We start from the raw sequence: 25,127 nt of genomic DNA on the forward strand, positions 1-25,127 counted from the left end.
TAACGAGTTAACTCACCCAGCCCTAATAACTATACTAAACAGCTACAGCACTCTGCCCCCGGCTTCATGGGTATAAATGTAACCACTGCACATTTCTAAAGTAACAATATACTTTTGAAGAAAATAACATATTGTCTTTTTTTTTAATAATCAATAAACATTGAACTCTTGGGAACAGGTCTTAGGGAACAGGGAGAGTGAGCTCCACACATCTTTATTTATAGCTGCCCGTTTTTCTCCTGAATCTGACTTTGAGTCAATTTTTTTCCATTTGAAATCTTGATGGCTTGACCTTGCCTTATGAATCCACACATGTCACACACTTGTCAGGAGGATGAAGTCAAGCAGAAAGTGGAGCAGGGAGCGTAAATAAAAGAAAGAAAAAAAAGAAACAGAACTATAAGCAGCTTTATGTCAAGATAAAGATGGTAGCATCTATCAGTGTGAACCAAAATGATGGTTAGAAATTTCCAAACAGATATCAGCCTACACTATAGTTCTGTAGTGCAGCGTAAATGTTGCCTGGCTGGATCAGACACCATCAATTTGTATGTATAAACAAACCCTAACTTTGTGTTTTTTACTCTTTAACCCAAACCAAGAGCAAAGTAGAACCCCACCCTCAAAAACTACTGAAATTTAAACCGTGAAAGTGCAAACCTCCCAGCTTTAACCAGCCTCCTGATGGCACGGATTGTGTTAAAAGCAATTAAAGGTCTTCACAGATAAGTTCACGGATCTCTGTAACGTGTCTGCTTCTGCATTCCTGTGAGACATCATAAAGAATCCCAGCGGCTACAATGACCACATGTCCTCAGTACGGATATCTTTCTACGTTCGAATAAGACTTCATGTCCAGAGGTGGGTAGTAACGAGTTAAATTTACATTATGTGTCTTCTGTGTCAACCAAAACAAACGCACATTTCAGCAGAAACTCAACATCTAACTTGAGGAAACATGTAGCGCTAAGTTTCCTAAACTCGTTTTTTTCCCCCCATGGATAGGTGAATGTTTGTTTTTTAGGTTACATATGGGTTACATATGTTTTAAACATTTCCTAAGTCTCTTTTATTTTTTATTGAAGTACTTGAATTTACCTGGATTATTTTAATTTAAGCTATTTTGTAATTAATTAATTCATTTTAATTTATTTTATCAATTGGATGAACTCTAATTTTCCCAAAGATGATTATTTAGTATTTTTGTCTGTCTGATTGAATGCTTGTGTTAACAAATAAATCAGACGTTACTCAACAGTTACTCAGTACTTGAGTAGTTTTTTCACCAAGCACTTTTTTACTCTTACTCAAGGAATTATTTGGATGACGACTTTTTACTTTTACTTGAGTCATATTATTCTGAAGTAACAGTACTTTTACTTGAGTACAATTTTTGGCTACTCTACCCACATCTGCTCATGTTCCACCACTTCAGTGCTTTTTTACTGTCAGACATTTTGGCTCATCCCTACATCAATGTTGTACTAATTGTAGACAGTTTAAGAAACACCAGCCCTATTATCGGTGCTGTTCTTCGTCCCCTTTTTGCCTGATCGTTTATGATTCTTGGACATATTTTATAGCATCTCATTAAACAGTAATAAGTCTTGTAAGAGCCCTTAAAGGCTCTACTCTGTAAAGCAAGGTGAGCGTTAGCTTCATGCTTGATGTAAACACTCGTTTACTCTTAACGTTTATTCATTATGAGCAGGTTGTTGACAGTGGGACTCCAGCTACTGTATCTGACAGTATTGTGAGTGTTCTCCTACAGGTTTTTATTTGTGTGATGATGATAGGACGCCTGCGCTCCCCTCTGACCGCCCGACTAATGAAATCCTCCAGCAGAAGCTCCTTAAAGCAGACTGCGTTCCAGGCTTTATGGACTGATACCCCAAACACTGCTGAGTTAAATCCTAATCCCATATTGGTCTTAGCTGTGGTAATTTTCTTTTCATATGGCTCGCTTCATACTTCTCCCACTCCCTTGTCCCAGATATATACACAGCATACTGCAGAGTTATTATTAGAGAAAGCATGAAAGATAGCTGTGGAAATCACACAGCTGTACCAACTCATCCAGGCTCCAGCAGACGTTTTCACTCGACTAATTACGTGTTCAAACAGTCCTCTGATGAAGTGACTGACATGATGCTCATTACGAATACTTGGAAATAGAAGTTTTCATTCAGCGGCGACGGAAAATATCCCGATATTGAAAAGAAACTGTTAAAAGAAAGTCAAAGATTGACCAGAAAATCTGGTGAAAAGTTTGTCTGTTCTCATTTTAAACATGTAAATAAGTCGTGCACTGACTGTAGTGACATATAGAGGGGACGTGTGGTTGAAACATGTTTAGGACCGCGGCTGGATTAACATGCTGAGGAGCTCAGGGGCATAAATTTGTCACTTTTCTCCCATTATAGATGGCAGCTTCATTACTTCCCCCCCCAACACCCTGAAACCAACCAGAACTCCTGGGATAGAAATGATACAACATGGCTCCAGGTTGTCTGTGTGCTGCTTTGAAGTCATTTGACAAACTTAATTTAGGAGTATGCAATATGTAAGCAGAACGGGCTCCAACAGTTACAGTCCAATCCAATCCAATCCAATCTTATTTATAAAGCACTTTACAACAACCTCAGTTGACCAAAGTGCTGTACAGAAAAATAAAACAAAAAAATAAATAAAAGAATAAAATACAAGAATAAATTAAAAGACATAAAACAGCTATATAATTTAAAACAATAATAATACTAAAATAAATTTAAAAATTAAAATTAAAACATTTTTAAAAAATGTTTTTTTACTTTGAGTCCTTCTACAACATCAGGCTCATAACATTTCGTGGTTCAACTCTTTGGAATGAATTGAACAATATACATCTAATTAATAATGTTCCAGTCTAAAATATCACTTAAAGGCAAAACACACAACTGATAGCAGCAAGTCATTCAAGGAAACAGACAGTGGAGCGAGGCTTCTACATAAAAACTACAGAAAGATGCTGATGTTAAAAGTGTGTTTGCACAACAAATGTATGGCACTTTCATTCATATGGCAGCACATTTAAAATAAAGCTAAATGCTAAAAGCTATACACTACTTTTGAATTCATTTTTGGATTTTGCGTACAAATGCGATTAATCGTGACTAATCAGGGAAATCATGTGATTAATTAGATTAAACATTTTAATCGTTGCCCAGCCCTCGTTATATATCAAGAACTTCCTCCAAATTCCAGTATTGCTTCAGCTTTAATGGAAGCGTGTAAATGTGGAGGTTTTGGGGTGCTTGGTTTGGTGTGTCGGGCCAGTTTGCAGCATTATGTTGGTGTATTTTGCAGATGTTTACCCCAAAAGCCACAAAAAGACTGCAGATCTGGACAAAGAAACTGAGCCAATGACTTCAAGGCTTTGACATTATTGGACAGGGCTGTACAGAAAAATAAAACAAAAAAATTAAAAGAATAACATACAACCCTTTTGGAATGTAATTTTGTTTTATTAATTATTATTTATCTACATTAGTATCACTTTGTTTGTTTTATTCTATATTTATCTGTTTATTTATTTTTATTCTATTTGATTTCTTTACTTTTATTATTATTATTGCCAGATGGGGATATAATGTTCAATTTAAATGTCAATGTTTAAATCAATGAAAAATCATAATAAAAATATGTTTAAAAAAATAAAATAAAATACAAGAATAAATTAAAAGACATAAAACAGCTATATCATTTAAAACAATAATAATACTAAAATAAATTTAAAAAAAATTTAAATAAAAAAAATAAAAAAAAGCCTTAAAGCCCTTTTTTGACTTTGAGTCCTTCTACAACATCCGGCTCATAACATTTTGTGGTTCAACTCTTTGGAATTAATTGAACAATATACATCTAATTAATAATGGATGTCAGTTCTATAGCTGATTTGACCCTTTTGTCCATGTATCTCTGTATACATTAGGGTTGTCGGGGGGCTAAGTACTCCCTGGACGGATCAGCAGCCCGTCACAGGGCCAACACACAGAGACACAATTAAATATGCATTGTCACACTCAATTTAGAATTACCAGTTAACCTAACATGCGAGTCTCTGGAGCACTCTGAGAAAATCCACCCAGGCGAAAGGAGAACAGAGAACTCCGAGGTTTTAACCAGGGAACCCGTGTGAAGCCCTGCCTCCCATAGACGAGCTCAGAATCTAAAATAAAGATATTTATCAACAGCATTTAGAACCGCTATACAGCAAAATGTGGCATATTTTTCTTCCTCTGGGAAACAATCACAGATAACGAATGGACTGCCAGTAAGTTTCATACAAATGCCCAGAAAGACAAAAGCCCGATTTCTTTTTCATGACTTTTCCCCTAATGCCACGATGAGATGGATGTTTGAGTTTCTGCCTGAAATGCCTCAATAATGACGGGATAACGAGCTCACACGCTAAACAAAGATGGTGAACTTACTGTTTTCAAAGTGTTTCAGGTTTACACCAGCTAACACAAGCTGATTAAAGACCGGTGGTAGAGTGTTTATCCTCAGAGTTATGCTAAATCTGGAGTAACTTTCTGAGACAATCAGGCTGGTTTATCATTACTGACTCAACCCTGGATACCAGCTAACTTAGTGACCTGCCGGCTGTCTGCCGAACAGGTGACACGGATGAATTTACTCGTATTTTGCTGCAGGGAGTGAGCTGTGACCACTTTTCAAGCCTTGAACGCATCACCCTCATGCAGGTGATGTGGGACTGAATGCCGAGTAAACTCTTTCCAATCTGCTCAAGAGTAAAAATAATTATTTGGGTAATATTTTTAAAACTATTCCGTTTTTATGCTAAATAAAAAAAAGTTTATTTAAGCCTATGCAGTTCTTTTTTGCCCAATATTATCCAGATTTTTTAATGTTAAATATCAAGAACTTCCTCCAAATTCCAGTATTGCTTCAGCTTTAAAGGGATAGTTCGCCTCTTTTGACATGAAGCTGTATGACATCCCATATTAGCAACATCATTTATGAACATCTTCTTACCCCCTGCTGCGTCCTGTGAGCAGAGTTCCAGCCTCGTTTTGGTGTTGATGAAAGTAGTCCGGCTAGTTGGCTGGGGTTTAAAAAATAAAGCGTTTTGCTTCTCAAAACAATATGCGTTCAAAAGAGTAATACATTTGCATCACAAAATCGTTCTCCAGGAAAAAGTCAGACCTCACAACATCTTGGCCCTATTTTCTCTCCCTTCGTATCACTGCCTGCTGTGTAGACCGAAGTGCAGACCGAGCAGCAAACACCGTAACAGGCGCGGCTGTCGGCAGCAGGCAGTGATACAAAGGGAGAGAAAATAGGGCCAAGCGATTGTGAGGTCTGACTTTTTCCTGGAGAACGATTTTATGATGCAAATGTATTACTCTTTTGAACGCATATTGTTTTGAGAAGCAAGACGCTTTATTTTTTAAGCCCCAACCAACTAGCCGGACTACCTTCATCAACACCAAAACGAGGCTGGAACTCTGCTCACAGGACGCAGCAGGGGGTAAGAAAATGTTCATAAATGATGTTGCTAATATGGGATGTCATACAGCTTCATGTCAAAAGAGGCGAACTGTCCCTTTAATCGAAGCGCGTAAATGTGGAGGTTTTGGGGTGCTTGGTTTGGTGTGTCGGGCCAGTTTGCAGCATTATGTTGGTGTATTTTGCAGATGTTTACCCCCAAAGCCACAAAAAGACTGCAGATCTGGACAATGAAACTGAGCCAATGACTTGAAGGCTTTGACATTATTGGACAGTGTTTTTCCATCACAGTTGCTGAACGGTTTTCACATATAAAACATTTAATTTCAAGTCTGCATGAAGCCTTTTGTAGGATGTTATCTCATTTCACAATTGCCTGTCAGCCTTTGTTACTCTGCAAGTCTTTGCATTAAAACAGGTGGATGGAATCTTTTTAATAACCAGATTGCTTTTTTTTTTTTTGGACTTCTTCAGGTTCTGTCATAATTGCAAAGATCTTCAGTGAGTATTGCTTTGCGTGTAGCCGCTGAGAATAAAAGAAATGATCACTTCTGTCCTCTGCTTATCTGATCGAAGTCATCTCAGAGCATTGTTAAGCTGCTGTAATATATGTAAATGACCTGGTGAGGACTTTATTTTGGAGAGGAGTCATTGAGAGTCCAACTATCTTGTCTGAAGGAGAAAATAATGAAATTCTTTTCAATGTTGAAACCAGTCTGAGGGAGAAATCCAGTAACCCTCCTCCTTTCAGAATGATACCGTACACACAGCCTCCCCTATTTCTTATAAATTGGCAGGAAAACAGAAAATAAGCTAATTGATTGATTGAAACATGTGCAAACAAATGGAAATCAACTATATAACGCCAAAACAACAATTCTAATGAGTTTTAAAGTGAATATCTGCTCTGAGCAGTGTTGTTTTCGTCAACGATGACGAAACCATTTCGTTGACGCCACTTTTTTTCATGACGATAACGAGACGGTGACGAGATAAACATAGCTCTCTGATGACGAAAACATGACGAGACGTGTGTGAGTTTTCGTTGACGAGACGAGAATGGACGAAAATGTTAGTGGGTGATCTGTCAGACGTTTAAAATGCATGACATTTCTGCTTATTGTGTGTCAATTAAAACCTAAAAAGTATCTGCTGCGGCACCTTAAGGCTCGCCACAGGGATATTTTTTCAAAGGTAAGTTACAAATGCTGTTAACATAATCGATAAATTTCATAGTAAACTAATACATTAGTACGTTTTCCACATACTCCTGGCGCAAATGGGCTGCTAACTTCAGGCTAAAGTTAGCTTTTGTTACGCTAACGTCAATTCATTATGTGTGTGTTACTTTAGCAGCATGTTTAGCCATGTTTACATTCAGTGACGGTGTGGTTATCTCTTTGTGTGCACGTTCTGTCAGCACGTGACTTTATATGTTAAACAGGTCGAGTTACTGTTATACGTAGAGTCTGCTAGCTTTAGCCTAAAAGCCACAAGTGAGGTTGTGCAGCCCTAACCAGGACCTGTGCGTTTAGTGCGCTTACAGTAAAGTTGGGACACACGCACAGTACAGAATGAAAAATCAGAAAGCTTTAGTACAGGTCAGTTAATAAGCTATGTATTTTTGTTCTGCTTGTTTGATAGTTAAAACCATACTATTTTCTTAATATGGTAGACTATACTTTTTTTTTTTTTGACTAAAACTGGATTAAAACTATCACATATAGAAGTGACTAAAATGTGACTAAAGCTAATAAGCATTTTAGTCCAAAAGACTAAGACTAAGACTAAATCTAAGATGGTTGTCAAAAACAACACTGGCTCTGAGCTCCTTTCTCCTCCAGCACAGCCTGAACCCTCTCAGACGAGCTTTCTGTCCTTTCTTTAAGTAGTCTTCAGGAATAGTTCTCCAGGCTTCTTGAAGGACATCCCAAAGCTCTTCTTTGGATGTCTTTTTACTTGGCTTTAGAAAAGATGAACTACACCACGAAAAATAAGCTTGACAAGTTTTGGAAAATCTGGAAGGTTTTCTGTAATTTCCTTGAGAAAAATGATATTGAAGTAGATGAACTAAAGATTTATCCATCTTTTCATACTATCTTGATTTAATAGACACATCTAGACCTTTACATATATGTATATGTGTGTGTATATATAGATATACGCATTTAGTTATTCACATATTTTTCCATTTATTTATCTCTCTACCACTATGATTCTTACACAAGCAATGATATTTTGTTTTGTGTTTAAAAAATGTCCCTTTTTTTTTTCTTCTTCCAGTTATTTATTTATTAATTTTAATTTAATAATTATTATTGCTATCATTATCATTGCATTATTTTCTTGTATGTACCTTCTTGTTCCATGTTCTTCACCGTTTGTAAATTAACAAAATGTGCAATAAACATATGTTTAAAAATAAATAAATAAATATATATTTTTTAAAAAAAGCTCTTCTTTGGATGTGGGCTGCCTTTTGTTCCGTTCTCTGCCAACATGATCCCACACTGCTTCCGTAATGTTGAGGTTCGGCCTCTGGGGAGGATTCATCCCTCCATCAGACCTGCTGCAAACGTATCTTCTGTATTTTTCAGAGATTCCCCTAAAGAAATGAAAACAACTCATCCGTCTGTGACAGGTTGCTGGTAACAAAGTGCATGAAGATACTATTTAAAAAGGCTTCTTTGCTAAGTTGTCTGTTCTGTGTCGACACGACACTGGTTCATCTCTTGAGTTCAGAGCCTTTTTCTATGCTTGAATGATTCATAGGTCAGAGTTAATTGACTTAAACAAAAATACATCCCACTGAAAATGTTCAGGAACAAGGACTGGACTGAAAATGAGGGAAATGTGCAAAGAAAGCCTGGAGAACTTCAGCTAAAGATCACTTAACGTTAAATGAGGGATGGTTCAGAGCTTGCACAGAACTGTATCTCATGAGATATCCAAAGATAAACGCACTTTACCAGTAGTTTGTGATGAAGTATCTCTGCTGGCTCATTTTTCCTTCCCCTACTTTACTTCCACAAACCAAGAAATTAAGCCGGCAGAGTAACTTCTCAGTGTAGTTTTGTGAGCAATATAAATAAACAACGTTGTTCCATATGAGCCAACTTGTGTGATCTCCAGCCTGCCCTCTGCTCGTGGTGCCACTTGCCTTGGGGCTGCATAGCGTTCTGCTCCACCCAAAGTTACCGTGGGTGGAGGAAGGCTCCTCTGCCGGGGGGCTCTTCCTGTAAATGTTGAATGTCAGTCCAAAACAAGGGAAGTTGGATAGAAAAAAAGCTCAGAGAGCCTGATTCACCACCACATTAGTGATGTATACAAGGTGGGAACGTCCTCTAATTGTTGATAACATTGAGCTTTCAGAGTGACATTCAAATGAACTTGTTAAAATGTAATCTGTAAACAGCTGCTGACCACCTTTTCTTTATAGCTGGTACTAGAGTAATCCATAAAAAATGCAATCAATATCCATGCAGGACTGCTTGTCCTGAAATGTTACACAGCATGCAGCACAGATATACTGTACACAGTCCTCTCTGAGCTTCTGGGGATCTCAAGGGCATTCTCAGCTTTATCAGCACATGGTGATTCATCAGCCTCGTTGGTAAATAAGAGATGCTATCAGCTGCTCCTGGTGGCATTGAGGGCCGGTGTCCTGATCAATAACATTCCAATTCTTCACTGATCTCCTCCTCTGATTAGCTGGACTAATCCAATACACACTGTTTGTTGCCCATTACTAAGCCAGGACAAAGCCTCCACATTACGTTGGGCCTTATCTGTGGTTTTTGCGTTTATTACCGATATAAAGGTGGACCGATGCAGGGGACCATCCCCAGGCTCCTCTAATTGCTAGTCCAACAGGGCGAGCAGATAGCAAGAAGATTTCAGTCAGCCTGGAACCACCGCAGACCTATAAAAGTAGTGACAGCAGCGAGAGGTAACCAACCGACGCACAGAGACGGAGGATGTCGAGGTAAAATGGAAGTAATTTTTCATCTCCCTTGAATTGGAATGGCAGAAAGCAAAGTGGAATGGATAATGAAGGAGTCTAAGACAGGGAGCGGGTGGACTGGCTGTCAGGAAAGAGCTGATGTGGGAACGCTTATTAAGACGATGAGCCTAATTTAAGTTAATGACTATGAAATATGCATCAATTTTCTCTTTCTAAATGATGTGCAGAGACCACAAAAAGGAAGGGGGGAGGAAGGAGGAATTAACCACATTCAGTGTTTAGCATTTAGAGACTGGCTGTGTTCGAAACCGCATACTTCTCCTACTACTCATACTAACTTTTTGAGTTAGTATGCCAGTTTGAGTAAGCGAGAAGTTCCCGGATGCATACTAGATTCTCTGAAATGTTGGGTATGCATCATGAGGTTACTACTCATACTCAAACTACCCAAGATGCAACGTAACGTGACGTCGCCGATCGTCATTTCCTGTCAAAACGGCAGTTTCAAGCTAGCAATAACGAGGGTGGGTTCACTTCCTGTTTTCAAAACAAAAGCACCAATTGTATCGTAATAGCTTTCCCTATGATACAAGGCAACGGGTATTTTATTTTGTGAAAATAACCTGAAGTGTGTTGCTCACTGCGGCTAGCTTTAGTAGCGCCGAATTCGTGGGAACAAAATTGTAAACAGCCGGTATTTTGTCAGGTTTTCAACACGTTGGGGATCTAAACGACTACTTTCTCGCCTGAAAATGTTTCAAATGTTGCTAAAGTTTACAGAGTTTAGAGCTTAAGCGAAATGCATTGTGGGTAAACGCTCTGCATACTGTCTGATCGATGAGTATGCAGTGGACTACGTTGGCTCTTCAGGCTTCGATGTTTCAGTGGTTAAGATCTTAGAAACTCCAGCTTAAACAAGTCGGCATGTCGTGTAAAGTGTGTTTAGAATTTAGATGGACTCAGTCAGGACTGTGGGTGAACTTATTGGTAAGATAACAATAAAGTGATGAGATTTCAATAATGGAATCTGAAATCTGGGGACATTTCTAGCCATTAAGACATCGAATGCATTTAATCTTCTAAAAAAAAAGTGTTTTTCTTGTTTTATTGTGATGAGGACAGAACGCAGTGGGGAAAAAACAAGAACTATTTCTAATGTCCTGATTCTGATTTGTTTGGTGGATGTAAAGGCATCTTTTTTGTTGAGCCGTCATCTACATTTGGTTCAGTTGTTTTAGGGCCTACTACATTATATTTGGTGCAATAAAAACAATATCACCTAATAATACCAACTAAAAAAAATAAAGGGTGCATTTATTCTAATGTACAGCACTGAGCTTTGGAAGTCTGTTAAAGTTCTACTGATTAATTATACATCAGAGAAGCTGTTCAATCAGGGTCTGACCTTAAGTCCACATGACTTTGATTAGACACGAGTTGAAAGCCAAAGCAAACCCTGCGACCGTGACTCCAACACCAAAGCAGACGATTAACCAAGAATGATGCGTCCCCAACGTGTTGCCGTCGCTTCAGTTCCAATAAACTCAGCTGTTCAGCTCCAAGGTGAAAATTGCATAATTTATTATTGCTGTTATTTCCAATGGTTCAACAGTCTCACTTAAATTCTTGTAGCAGACATTTACGTTTTTTGTTTTGCCTTTTCATTAACACAGAGCTGCATGCTGTAGCCTGGAGGCAGAGCACGCTCGTGCCACGGCGTCTAACTCCTATCTGTCAAATTCACAGATTAGCCTCCCTCCAGCGGGATGCTCAGCGAAGATTTGAAATACAAAGTTAGCTGGTAAATACCACCGAGTGAACTTTTCCCTTTACTTTTCCCCTTACCTCCCAAAGAAAAGCGCACAATTCAAGTTCCGAATTTCATTTTGCCATCATCAACTTCACAACAATTTCACAGCACAGCAATCACATCCTAATGAACCTGCAGGAGTAATTAAAGCTTCTTTCCTGTGGAGGGACCTTCATGAATACAAGAAAGTGCTTTCTTGCAGCCTGTAATCACAAAGCATTCCAGCCGAGGTGTCACATTGGCTGTGTTGTTTGCCAGAAATCCCTTCAGGAGGCCTAAGTCGGGTCCTTTAATCAGCATACTTCCTACCTGACAAAAACTAATGGGATGTAATTGGAATGGCATGTCACCGCTTCCCTCACACCTCAAACCAGAAGCTCGACCTGAAACTCATTTTCAAACATTGATTCTCACATCTTTAAAAGGTTTTTTCAGCTTGTTCGGCCCGGAGGCCTTACGTGTGTCCAATGAGGAATTTAACCTGCCTGCGTGGTCAAAGCACAGAATTACAGCTTTCTTATCACTTTTTTTTATAGACTTAAACATCAAAGCAACACAGGGACACTACAAACCAAGTGCACGAAAATGATTGGAACAAGGAAGTGCAAAGGGGGTTTTAATTAAAAATAAAAGTGTCTTAGATCTGATTCTAAAAAGTATTTAACTTTCACAGCAAAAAAAAAAACATTTAACGTGCAAAAAACCCAGCTCAATGAGAGTAAAGGTCACGATCAACTTCTGCTTCGCTGATTTAGAATCGTACTCGCTGAGAGTCTGTGGATTTATAAAGAGACATTTAAAACAAACGGTCAAAACTCAAAGCAGCAGAGGCTAAATCAAAATCAAATCAAATCAAATTTATTTGTAGCACATTTCATGTCCAAAACAATTCAAAGTGCTTCACATAAAATAAAAGCATTGCAGCAGGGAGTGGAAGAAGCATTAAAATACATAAAGGAATATAAAGAGAAACAAATAAAATGAATTTAAATGATTAAAAACAAGCAACAGTCTACATAAGTTCAAAGATATCGTGCAGATTTCATGCATAGACACATGAGAACAGAAATGTCTTTAACCTGGATTTAAAAATGTCTCCATTTGGTGAAAGTTTAATCTCCACTGGCAGTTTGTTGCACTTGTTTGCAGCATAACAGCTAAATGCTGCTTCTCCATGTTTAGTCTGGACTCTGGACTGGACCAGCTGACCTGAGTCCTTGGATCTAAGAGCTCTGCTGGCTTTATATTCTCTGAACAGATCACAGATTGTAAACCATCAGCAGGCTTTTAAAATCTATTCTGTGACTGACTGGAAGCCAGAGTAAAGATTTAAGATGACTTGAACTCTAAACAAACACCCATAAACACTGAATGGTACATTTACCCTAACGCGACTTGTAAGTATGTAATTAACATCTTGGGCTCTGGGACAACCCCCACGCCATTCTAACACCATTACTACAGTCTGCAAATGGGGTCTCTGTTATAATCTGTTAATTACCAAGCACTGGTCAAGCATGGACTGCAACCATGTTGCTTCAGCACAATGAAAACGGCGTTTTGAATGGCGGTTAAAACTTGTAAAAATGGTTTAAAAGGGAGCAGCTGGAGGACAAACTTTGACCAATAGCTGACACCAATACGGCATTGAAACTGGTCAAATGTCTCGAGAAATCTTTGAGATTCAGATGTTAGCTAAAAGAAAAAGATACTGTGGAACAGATCACCTTCCATGAGCTCAAAATACTTTGTACCACAAGGAACCGTCATGGTATCAGAGATGATCTTTTCATGGGGGAAAGCTCAGATTTATAAGGATGCTAAGAACAGCTGATTGTGTATGAGCCACCCAAAGGTTGATGACATCTAAAATGTGTAAAAAGATAGCAGCCACACCAGATGTGCCTCTCCTTTCTTTGTATAACCCTTGTTACTGTTGTCAAGATGTATAGCTTTAATAAAGCAAGCGGTAGACTCAAATCTTACCAAAAACTAACACAAAAGGCGATTCATCGGTGGATCATATTTTGCAACCCTGTGTCATTTGAAATCCCCTTTTATATAAGTTTCTCCCCACCCGGAGATGTTAAAAACCGGTGCAAACAGAGGTTTGATGGATTTCCTTTTGCTTGAAATCTGTTGGTAGGAATCCATCAGCAAAAAGCATCACTCTTCTAAATATCATGCTCTGTTGGCCCATTAATCCCCCAAAAACGGTCTTCCAAGAAGGTTTTCTGTTGTTGTTGCTGCAGTAATATCCCACTGCCTCTTACTTTGCTCCTGGATGGGGACCATAATGGCTCCACAAGAAGGGTGGACGTCGCTTTATAGTCTGAAAAGTCCAAGATATAACACTATTCAGAGGGTGCTCTGAAAAACGTCTCGTGAGGGAGAGTCTGAGACGACTGGACAAGATTAGTTACTTCTGAAACATGTGTATACCTCTTTTTTTTGTTTTATTTACCTTTGGGTGACATTTAATGTGATAATACTTCATTTTAAGGTAGAAAACCGGGAGAAAACATGCCATGCACCCTTTAAATTGGCTAAGTTTTACTTTAACTGTTGTTTATTTGTCATAGACGTTACATTTTTAGAGAGAAAAGTACATTCAGAGAGCTACTGTTCATGTTTCTTTTAAAAAATAGATGCAATTGGACAAATCCCTGTTACCGAGATGTTCTGATTGACTGGTATTTAACAGTTAAATGTGTCAGGTATTGATTAGTTTCCTGCAGTCTTTTCGCACCACATCAGAATAACTGTCTTTATGAGTTTAATGACATGCTCCTCTCTCCTTTCACTAATTACATTTTTTCAGGATCTGTGCTGCAAAACCTGAGTGATATACGATATCTGCTTAATGAACTCTTGGGAAGACCTTATTAGATTAAATAGTAAGCAATTAATCAAATATGTCACAGAATGAAAGTTTTACCACTAATCTTTGATATTGCAGTTCGAGCGGAACTGCTGGCGTAACGTTACACAAGAGCATGTGATCGTCTCCATTTCTGTGAGAGGAATCTTTATCTAACATGGCAAAGAGCTTAAAGTAAGCCCGTACAGTGCTGCACTCATGGTTTGACCGAGCTGTGATTACCGAAGCTGCTGGGCCTTTGTTGGCTTTTAGGCTTAAACCATCTGAAGCCACACTGATATTCTTCTTCAGGGCTGGTCTAAGTGGCTGCGGTCAGGACACGGAGTCGCCTATATGCAGGAAACTGCTGCATCAACACATGATCTGCATTCTAAGAAAGATAATAAAACAAAGAATGAACACATGAGGCCTTCAAACCCTTCTGACGGATTATTCGGGCTGTTTAAATGACATCTACGAGCTGCATTTTGTCGTTGTTTCTCGCTCCGGAATGAAAATCCTATTATGCACCTTTTTGAAGCTGAAAGTCTGCATTAGTGGCCAAAACAATGTCTGCATCCTGATAATAACTTCTCACCTGAGAGGGAAGACGTAATGGTTACACTGGAAAAAATCTAAGTCTTACCAAGTATATTTGTCTCATTTCTAGTCAAAATATCTCATTACACTTAATATCAGACACAACTGCCTAACAAGTACCATTTCAGCCAGATATAGGGACTTGTTTGAAGACAATACATCTGGAATATGTTGTTTAATGAAAAAGTCTTGAAAACAAATTGTTTTGAGTCACATTTCATATGAAACAAGCTTTTTTGGACATTTGGACATTTTTTTTTGACATTTTTAAGCTAATTTCAAGATCGCTTTTATCTCTAAAGTCCTAAATATCACATCTTATTTCAAGAAATCTTGACAAGCCGATTTTCACTAGTTCCATTGGCTCATTTATTTAGCTTATTTCAAGCAAAAACGTCTTTTATTTGTTGTTTTTCTTACTTATTTTTGGAGGGGCATTTTTTTCCAGTGTACCTTGGAAGCAAGTGCAGGACTCAGCTGTGAAATTGACGACACAGCAGCTTAATTGCTATCTTTCCTCATCTCTGGCACTCTTAATGGTCATCAATGAGATGATATATTACTTCAAAATTTCCCCCAAAATAATATGCTGGATCATCACATCCCACACAAACAGCTACTGGTCTGTGGTTGATGGTCTGGTGTTGTTCTTTGTCCTCTGTGTGTAATAAAGGTCTGTGTGGTTGGTACCTGGGTTGAGGGCTGAGCAATTTTATCGATACTGCGATATATATCGATATTCCGTTTCCCGGTCAAGTATCGATTATTTTTTTTTTTTTAATTAATTAAAAACATTTTTAAAGCAAACTTTATTGAAAAGTCAGACGTTACAATTAGGGAAAACACAGAACATTAAGGTAATACAATACAATGCCAGGGGGTCACATTCTACAAAACAGTGATAAATTAGTTCATAAAAATGTTAAATAAAGTGCACAGCTCTCACGTTTGTGACATGTTCGTTTACTTCTGTTTGTCTGGTGGTGTTGTCCTTCCGGGTCAAAGGTCGGACCACCGGTCCAATCAGCGACGATTCATGTCAAATCACCCTGTCCTTTTTTTCCCCCCAGAAAATAATGTAAATGTATCCAATCATATTAAATCAAATCGTATCGAATCATTGGCTGTTGCTCACAGGCTTTTATTTTGTAAAAGTCTGTTGCCGTCTGCTGCGGAACCGGAAAAGAAAGTAATCGGCGGATCCACCAAACATGGAGAAGGGTACGGAACTTTTACTCGGCCATTTTCATTTTAAAGTTCTTCCAGACGGCGGAGTCGACAGAACCAAAGTCATCTGTAAACACTCCCAAGTTGAATTGTCTTCTCAGCGTAGTAGTTCCAGTCTAAAATATCACTTAAAGGCAAAACACACAACTGATAGCAGCAAGTCATTCAAGGAAACAGACAGTGGAGCGAGGCTTCTACATAAAAACTACAGAAAGATGCTGATGTTAAAAGTGTGTTTGCACAACAAATGTTATGGCACTTTCATTCATATGGCAGCACATTTAAAATAAAGCTAAATGCTAAAAGCTTTACACTACTTTTGAATTCATTTTTGGATTTTGCGTACAAATGCGATTAATCGTGATAAATAAGGGAAATCATGTGATTAATTAGATTAAAAAATTTAAGCGTTGCCCAGCCCTAGTTTTTGTATCATCTTCTCTAGATGGTCTTTAGGTCTTTTATAGTCTTTTATATGCTCGTGCTCAACTGAGATCAGTCTGCTTTTGAACGATGCATATGAGATTCTCATGGCAAGATAACCTCAAGCAAAAAGCTTTCACCGTGTTCCAATAACACATCGGAGGTGTGTTAATTTTTCCATTCAACACAATCCAATTTATTTTAATCAACGTGTATTTGTATATGTAGTGTACCAGTTTACATGTAGATTTAGAAAATATATTAATTAAGTTTCGCTATTTCCGACAATTTGAGGGCCATGTCGGAATGACGGTATGTAACCGTAAAATCGTGGGGTTGTTTCTGTGTATACTACAACCTGGGAACCATACACTTTTTGTCTTTAAGTCAACAGCTCATGTAGCAGGACAGTATATATAATATTATTTTTGTCATTTGGAAACCATGACTTGTCAAAATGGTAAAATACCTTGAAACTGGAAAGCTATGGAAGGTGTTTAAGGTCAAGGTCAAGGTCACGTTTATTTATATAGCACCTTATAACAACCTGGGTTGACCAAAGTGCTTTACATAAAAAAAAACCCATAAAATTCAACAATTTACTAATTAGAAGCTATAATATGGTTTCATAAACTTTTCCTTTATCCATTTGGCCATTTTTGGGACTTTATCATTAAAGATTGTACCGTATATATTTAAAGCACGAGTCTGAATATTTAGAATTAATGGCCAAACCTTTGACTGGCTCTGTATATTTACATTTGGCACAAGCAACGACTGAAGGACCTTGTGCTTGTGAGCTGCACCATCAGTGAATCTATAAAATTACCAAGACTTGCCGCGTTACCCTGACAACGTGCAACCTTGGCTCCACAGAAGGAGACACTTGAGAGAATTTTTCAATCCACCATCCATCACCAAGCAGGTGTAAGATTAAACTCCAGCAAAAAACTGACATTCTTATTTCCATCTGATGAAAAAAAGTAAATTAAAGAGTAAATAGCATCCTTGTAACTCAATAACTGTGTTTCTGTTAACAAACCAAGCTGATCCGAGGCAAGAAAAGAGTTAGGGATGCACCGATACACATATTTTCACTTCCGATCCGATTCCGATAACTAAATTTGGATATCTGCCGATACCGATACTATTCCGATATCTCTGATAACAGTCTTGTTCTTTCAAATTTATACAGCTGGGCATGCAGGCAGGCAAACACGCGCACACACGCACACACACTTCCCCATTATCCAATTACTTTTAGTTTACATTGAGTTAATGTCATTAGAAATATTCACGTTAAAGTTAGGAATATGTTAACACTTGATTCAGCAGCATTTTGATTAAATTGCAACAAAAAATGCCTCACCTGTCCTTGTATCGAGCGTCCACTAAAGTGGCAACAGCATAGAGTGGCTCACTGTTCCCACTTGCATTTCACGCTGCAGGTTTTCCAGGCGAGACTGTGCAAGCTGTGAATGCTTAAAGTGATAGTTCGGAGTAGATTCATCCTCATTTGAACCGTGACATCCAGCCAAGTAGCCCACCCGAAGTTTTTCCGATCTTGGCTGAACATCAGCTGAGTTACTGAGTTATCCCGAATAGCTTAGTACAAGCGCTGACAGACCCTGGCAGTATCTCCAAAATTACCACACTAAAATCATATGCCATGACACCAAACTTCTACAGTAGTACAAATATGGTCTGTCCTCACAAAACGATGCATTTGGAAGTTTGTACATAGTCCAGGAGTTTATTATTATCAACACAAGCCTGATAGCTTTTCTGCTGCTAAAGCTGCGTCGACTTCACTTCTGGGAGCTGGGAGCTTCAAAGTAAGATGAGGGTTGATCTACTACTGTAGACAACAAAGCAAGGCTGCTCAATTTCTCCATTGATAAAATAAATTCACAACTCTACAACATAAAAATTCATAAAAAATCATGTAGAATATAGCATATACTTTGTTGTCTACAGTAGTAGATCAACCCTCATCTTACTTTGAAGCTCCCAGCTCAATGTTCGCCTGCTGGCTTGTTGCAAACTATGGCATGGAATTCTTGAACGGAGGCGTGCTTGTGCAATACTGTGACCACTGAGATGGCCCCGTTTAAGAAATCCATTCCACATCTTGCAGTAGCAAAGCAGCATACCAGAACTGTGCGCGGAGAATCTTTTCAGCATAATGTGTGGATCGGAAATCTCGGGGTGTGGATCGGAAATTTCCGATAGGTGAATTGCGTTGATATCGGAACCCGATACCGATACTGGATCGGATCGGCCCCATCCCTAAAAAGAGTTTCATTAACTGGTTTGAAGCGAATAAACAAAGCTGTGTTGTGTTACCAGAGGGTGGTGATGTAGGCAATATGGTTGCTAGTGGTAGTCATTCAGTAGAAGAAGTAGTAGAAAAATAACGCCTTTCAAGGAACCCAAGGTCGCTTTGAAAGTGTGGAACAGCTAATTGTTTAAAGCAGTGGTTTTCAAAGTGGGGGCCGCCAGCGGGCGCTAGGGGGGCCTCAGAAAATTTGAGGTAAGACAAGAAAAAAATGCAAAAATGCAAAATTAGAATGTAATTTTTTTTTAAACATCATTGTAAAAAATACGGATGCTATGGTCTGCGCCTGTTCTGAAGCTGCTCAGCTCCTCAAGCTAGCGTGTAGGTAGCTAGCCAAAATGGACAGATTTTTTACTAAGAAGAGACCAAAGGAACAGACCAACAGCCCTGCTGCAAAAAAAAAACTAAGAACTGGCCAACTAAAATCAGAAAGTACCAGGCAGCATACATTAAGTTTGGCTTTACAGCGTCCTCTGTCTGGAGACCCTTTCAAATGAGTGTTTAAAACCTTCGAAACTTCAGCATCACTTGATACAAAAACAGTGCCTTTTTAGCCTCGTACCACATTGCTGGTGCTAAAAAACCTCACACAATTGGAGCGGATTTGATTGTACCAGCTACCAAAGATGTTGTCTGAGAATTGCTTGGTGAGGATGCTGCCTGTTGCTACATGTGGGTTAATAATATTCCTATGCTAAACAAATGTAATAATTATTGAATAGTGAATAAAAGAAAGAAAATACGTTCTAAAAGTTGATGTTTCTTTACATATTTTGTAGCATTGTCTGTGGTTTGCAAAGGGGGAACCCGGCCAGAAGCTAATACTGTTTGGGGGGCCTTGGCATGGAAAAGTTTGGGAACCCCTGGCGAGTCTTAAGGGCAGATTTAAAAGTGTTTGGGGTGTGACGGATAGCTGGGGGGCCGCCACACTGAAGGCTCTGTCCCCGAAGCTGCGCAGTCTGGTGGATGGAGAGCAAAGACAACACCACCTGTGGTGGACATCCCCTGAAGGGAAATGGACGAAGTTCTTTCTCAGAAGCTGGCGAGTCCCATCATTTTGGTCTTTGCCAGCTTACAAAGTTGTTTCCACGACCCTGAACATCTCCTCCTTCAAGCAGTCAGGAAGCTTAAGAACTTCTTGCACATTCATGGAGGTTTAACTTTTATTAAAGTGTACCGTTTCCTTTCACCCTCTTATTCAAATCTTCTAAATGGCTCCTGAAACCAGAGTCTCTCCAAGCACAACAAAACAAGTAGATGGTGACCTGTTTGGAGAATACACCACATTCTGCAACCTTTTAAACATTGTTCTTTTTTTTTTCCCTTTCTTGACAATAAAAGCAGCCTGGTTCTGGTTCTGTTGCTGGCTGGTTACAACATCTAATCAGTTTGTGCACCTCAAGGCAAGACGGCGAGCTTTCTCTAAACATAAATGAATAAATAAATGAATAAAAAAGGCCCAGTCTAAATCTGCTGCACTGTATATTGATTGCGATTGTTTGGCTTTTATTTCCGAAACCTGTTAATGCAGACGGAAAAAAACTGTTTGGAGGGAGGTTAGAAAGCCGAATCCTACCAGTGTTGAGGTCCTTATACTCCTGGGACCAGTGCTCATTCTGATGCACCCATTCCCCGTTGCATTTGAAGAAAATCTGTAAGGCGGGCGTGGCTCGGCAACGCAGCTTGATAGGGTTGCTCTTGACGATGTAGGCGTCCTCTGGCTCCTGGATGAAGTGCGGCAGGGTGCCCTGCACCGAGGGCGAGGCGTCGGACTGAGCAGCTGTCGCACCTGCAAACAAAAAGCTTCAGTTACTTTACGTTTGCCAAGCGTTTCTCATGGAGGAACGGCATTAAAATGAACAAAGGGCACTCCAGCAGAAGCCAAGGCAAAGTTGCTTTCAGTCGGATACATGATTTAGCCGAAAGAAAGAAAAATCATTCAAGTTCATTTTGTTTTTACCAACAGCAGAGTTTGAGCTCCCTATTCATCAAAAGATGAAATATTGTAGAAAAGCACAGTAAACACAAAGCACCAACAACCCCCTTTGAGTAAACCGGTTCTCCTCAGAGCAATTTGTAGATGAATGAAATCAGAAGGGAACAAGTGGAGAGGAATTAGGAGGGGGCTGATTACCCAAATTGTGGCTGTGGAGTCTGAATGCATTTTATCTCAGCCACAAGGCCTGAATGTTGCTGCACACAAACAGCCTTTGTCCTGGCATCGACACACCGCCGCCTTAAACGACAATTCATGACAGGTAACCTTTTTTTTTCCTCCTTTCTCTCAGTTTGGCAAGCGCTCAGCCCAGTTTTTGACTATTGTTCACGGTGGCAGCTCATCGATCTGAGCACGGCGTTGAAAAGGCGGATCGCAGAGATTGCTCGAGCGTGACTTTGAATATTCATTTCAGTCCGTGGCTAAATCTTTGCCTTACACAGGGTCCTGCGCTCGCTTCCTCTAAAGCACAGCGAGCCACCGCGGGGTGGGACAATGAAGAACAGGATGTTTGTGCTCCTGCCATCCCTGGGATCCTTCTGAGAATTACGCCTCAATCCCATCAAGGCAGCTCCAGCTAAGCTATTCAGTGCTGTAAAAGCCCATGAAAGCTATTATGTCCTTCCCCCCCATCAAATCCAATTCTGTCCCTGAAATCGAATCTGCCCTCTCCCCACCTCTCTCAATCAATGTTGTCCTTGTTAAATGGGTAAATGAATGGATGCAGGTGTAGAAAGGGCCCACACATAGAACAAGCAGGCAGGGAGGGAAATGAATGGAAATAATACTCCAACATTGACAGGTAGATGTTTATTATATTGCGAGCATATAGGCGTTCTTTCACTAATTTATTCCACTGTTTTGTTTATGTTCAACATTATGTGATCATACGATAAAAAAAAAAAAGCACTGACACTTACTCGGCTGCCTCTGTGTGGATGTTTTCTAATAAAATCTCACATTTTGTAGCATGTTAAGCTAGCATCACATCAGAAATTGTACCCAACTCGTTAGTTAGTTCCCAGCTGCGCATCGCTTTCATAAAAACTTAAAAGATGGAATATGTTTGTGCTCCTCTAGGTTTTTCATTCATTTTTCCGGTCTCATAGTTGGTATTTTCGGATTAGACTGGTTGTATTTTGAGTCCAGCTCGGTGGTTTCAAACTGATCCGTGAAAGGGCCGGTGTGGCTGCAGGTTTCTGTTCCAACCCTGCAGCAGCACAGCTGACTTGTTTCCTTCAATCAGCTGAACTGGTTAAGACCGAGGCTGTGTTCGAAACCGCATACTTCTCCTACTACTCATACTAACTTTTTGAGTTAGTATGCGAGTTTGAGTAAGCGAGAAGTTCCCGGATGCATACTAGATTCTCCGAAATGTTGGGTATGCATCATGAGGTTACTACTCATACTCAAACTACCCAAGATGCAACGTAACATGACATCGCCTATCGTCATTTCCTGTCAAAACGGCAGTTTCAAGCTAGCTACAACGAGGGTAGGTTCACTTCCTGTTTTCAAAACAAAAGCACCAATTGTATCGTAATGGCTTTCCCTATGATAAAAGGCAACAGGTATTTTTATTTTGTGAAAATAACCGGAAGTGCGTTGCTCACTGCGGCTAGCTTTAGTAGCGCCGAATTCGTGGGAACAAAATTGTAAATAGCCGGTATTTAGTCAGATTTTCAACACGTTGGGGATCTAAACGACTACTTTCTCACCTGAAAATGTTTCAAATGTTGCTAAAGTTTACAGAGTTTAGAGCTTAAGAGAAATCAGCTTCAGGCCGGTTGATTTATGTCCTATCACGAGTAATATTTAACCCTGGAATTGCAGATATTTGAGATAATAGTCATAATTTTCTTCTTTCTCAGGGGGACTAACCCAGCAAAACACACTGTTTTCTATCATTTAACAGAGTCCACTGATGAGAGTTAAGCTCTTTCAGGGATTTTTCCTCAGAAAGCCTTAAAGGCAAACAGGCATTTTATTTATTTTTGTATTAATTTCCCATAAATGCTTGTTAGGATTAGTTGAACTATCAGTGGGCTCACAGCATAACAGCGCACTGTAATGATATGGAACAGGACTTGGTGTGTTATTCATAATCTGTTCCATGAGACCAGGCTGAGCCATCCACTGGTTCTGGCTCATTAGGTGGAACCAAATATCCTGGTATGACTGTAATGGCAAACATGTCCTCTCAGCCCCCAGCTGGTCGAGGCAGATGGCCGCTCTCCCTGAGCCTGGTTCTGCTGGAGGTTTCTTCCTGTTGAAAGGGAGTTTTTCCTCTCCACAGTCGCCTGGGGACTGAATCAAAGAGAAGTCTCGATCCGATCTGTTGCTTTTTCTTTAGCTGGACAACTTTTTTCTTAAGTGGCGTTGTGTGAACTGGACTGATTTTGGATCATAATTATTTTTAATTGCTTGAATTAAAATTGTATTATAATTGGCTTGAATTGGACTGCAACTTTGAAGTACCTTGAGGTGACATTTGCAGTGATTCGGCACTGTATGAGTAAAACTGAAATGACTAAAAAACAGTAATTGAATGTAATTGTTGGATGACAAGTGAGTCCAGTCTCATTATGATGTTTAACAGCTACATTTTTACTGTGCAGGCTGTTTCAAAGCTATAAGAATGAAGACGGGTATATTGTTTGGGTGATTTCATTAGGCAGGGACACGCTGGCTCTGCCTGAAACTAAGAAAAACCTTTAATGTGAAGACATTTTGAGCTGCTGTATATTTACAGCGAGTCATCCAAAAGAGTTTTATCCAGATGATAATCCGATTATATCTTATTGCTGAATGAAGATGAATGACAGGGTGAAGACTGTTTACAGTATGGAGTCATTTTACAGTTATTTGCATCTGTTCAGAGGAATTGTACCCATCCGTGCACACGCCTGATGTAAATTTGACTTCCGTGACAGATTTTTTATTCCTTTCCAAACCCGCATCCATCCATGTTGAATGTAATATCATTTGTATGAACGCCTCATCTCAACAGAGAGGAGGATACGCTCAAAGAAGTACACCTGAGAAACTCTTGGACTCTTTCTTTGTCCATATATATACGACCAGATGTGAAGGAAAGCTGTTACACAGGCCGCCGCATGCTGTTTTCCTTCTCTTTGAGGTACAAATCATGAAAAATTCTCCTTTTTTTTCTTCTTTCTCACGTGCTCCTCACTTCCATCTCGTGTTAGATTGTCAAGGACTGTAAGTGCTTTGTGTGACACCGTGTGACCTGCACCTGTATATGTGGAGGAGCTATTTTCTCTGCTGCTCCCCGTCTGCACACTGTACTGTGGTTTCTGCAAACTTCGGAGGTGTTTTTCCTCCAAAGTTTCTCTTGCTGAGCACACATTATTGCTCATCATGCATCAAGTTTTCACTGCAGATATTTACATCAGATAGTTTCACCAACTGCACCACCATAAGCAGATTTTAAACGTTGCTCTATAAGTAAATAAATGTGGTGTGTACACGGTTGGAGGATAAATAATGGCTGCTATTACCTCTAATGCAATTGAGAAAAAAGAATGGATATTAAATTGACTTTTAAATAACCCTGTGAACAGGAAGGCGAATCTCTTATGAAGCTAATTGCACCAGCAGCTAGAAAATAATACTTGGGCAATACTTCCTCTTCAGTGTTATAATTTAAAGGCTGTCATGCAACTTAACAGTTAAACTGTTACTAAATGTGTAATAGCTATGTTGGTCTGGGGGTTTAAAACTATTTTTTGCATTATTATTAATGTTTAAAACTGCTTATTAGGATGCTGGACAATGTAGTTACACCAGGGACTGTCCAACTATATTAGATTTATTGTTCAATTTAACTGTGTGTGGCAGTTGGTTAGCCCTTAGAATAGAAAACTAGGGCTGGGCGAGTTAACTCGTTATTATCGCTTTAACTTGTTAATTATTTAACGCAGATGAATATTTTATCTCGCATTAACGCAGGTTTTATTATTGTAAAAGTCTGCTGCGGATCCACCAAACATGGAGAAGGGTACGGAACTTTTACTCGGCCATTTTCATTTTAAAGTTAGACATCACCGTTACAGGTGCTCCTCGGTCTCACGGAGCTAACCGGCGCTACTTCCTGTCAAGTCAAGTCAAGTCAAATTTATTTATAAAGCACATTTAAAACAACCACAGTTGACCAAAGTGCTGAACAGAAGTAAAATCAAATAAAACAAAACAACAATAAAAAATAATTAAAAACCACAGGGAATAAAAACATACAACAATAAAAAAGAAAATAGAGAGTAGGGAGATAGAGAGAAGGAGAGAGAGCCAAGAATCAACTGGTAGGGAATGCCAAAGAGTACAAATGGGTTTTCAGATGTTTTTTAAAATGTTCCACCGACTGAGAAGCCCTAACGT

At 39.3% G+C, this 25,127-nt stretch overlaps 1 protein-coding gene across 3 annotated transcripts in view; it reads right to left on the reverse strand.

The window, feature by feature from the left end:
- LOC142381874 (netrin receptor UNC5D-like) overlaps nucleotides 1-25,127 on the reverse strand; it is a 318,795-nt gene that overhangs the window by 154,901 nt on the left and 138,767 nt on the right. For all 3 annotated transcript variants that reach the window (XM_075467164.1, XM_075467162.1, XM_075467163.1), the window contains exon 2: nucleotides 20,310-20,522. In XM_075467164.1, coding sequence (XP_075323279.1) covers nucleotides 20,310-20,522 — 213 coding nt within the window. The remainder of the gene's footprint in view (nucleotides 1-20,309; nucleotides 20,523-25,127) is intronic.

The sequence above is a fragment of the Odontesthes bonariensis genome, chromosome 6, assembly GCF_027942865.1.
Source record: "Odontesthes bonariensis isolate fOdoBon6 chromosome 6, fOdoBon6.hap1, whole genome shotgun sequence".
In the NCBI taxonomy this organism is placed as follows: Eukaryota; Metazoa; Chordata; class Actinopteri; order Atheriniformes; family Atherinopsidae; genus Odontesthes; species Odontesthes bonariensis.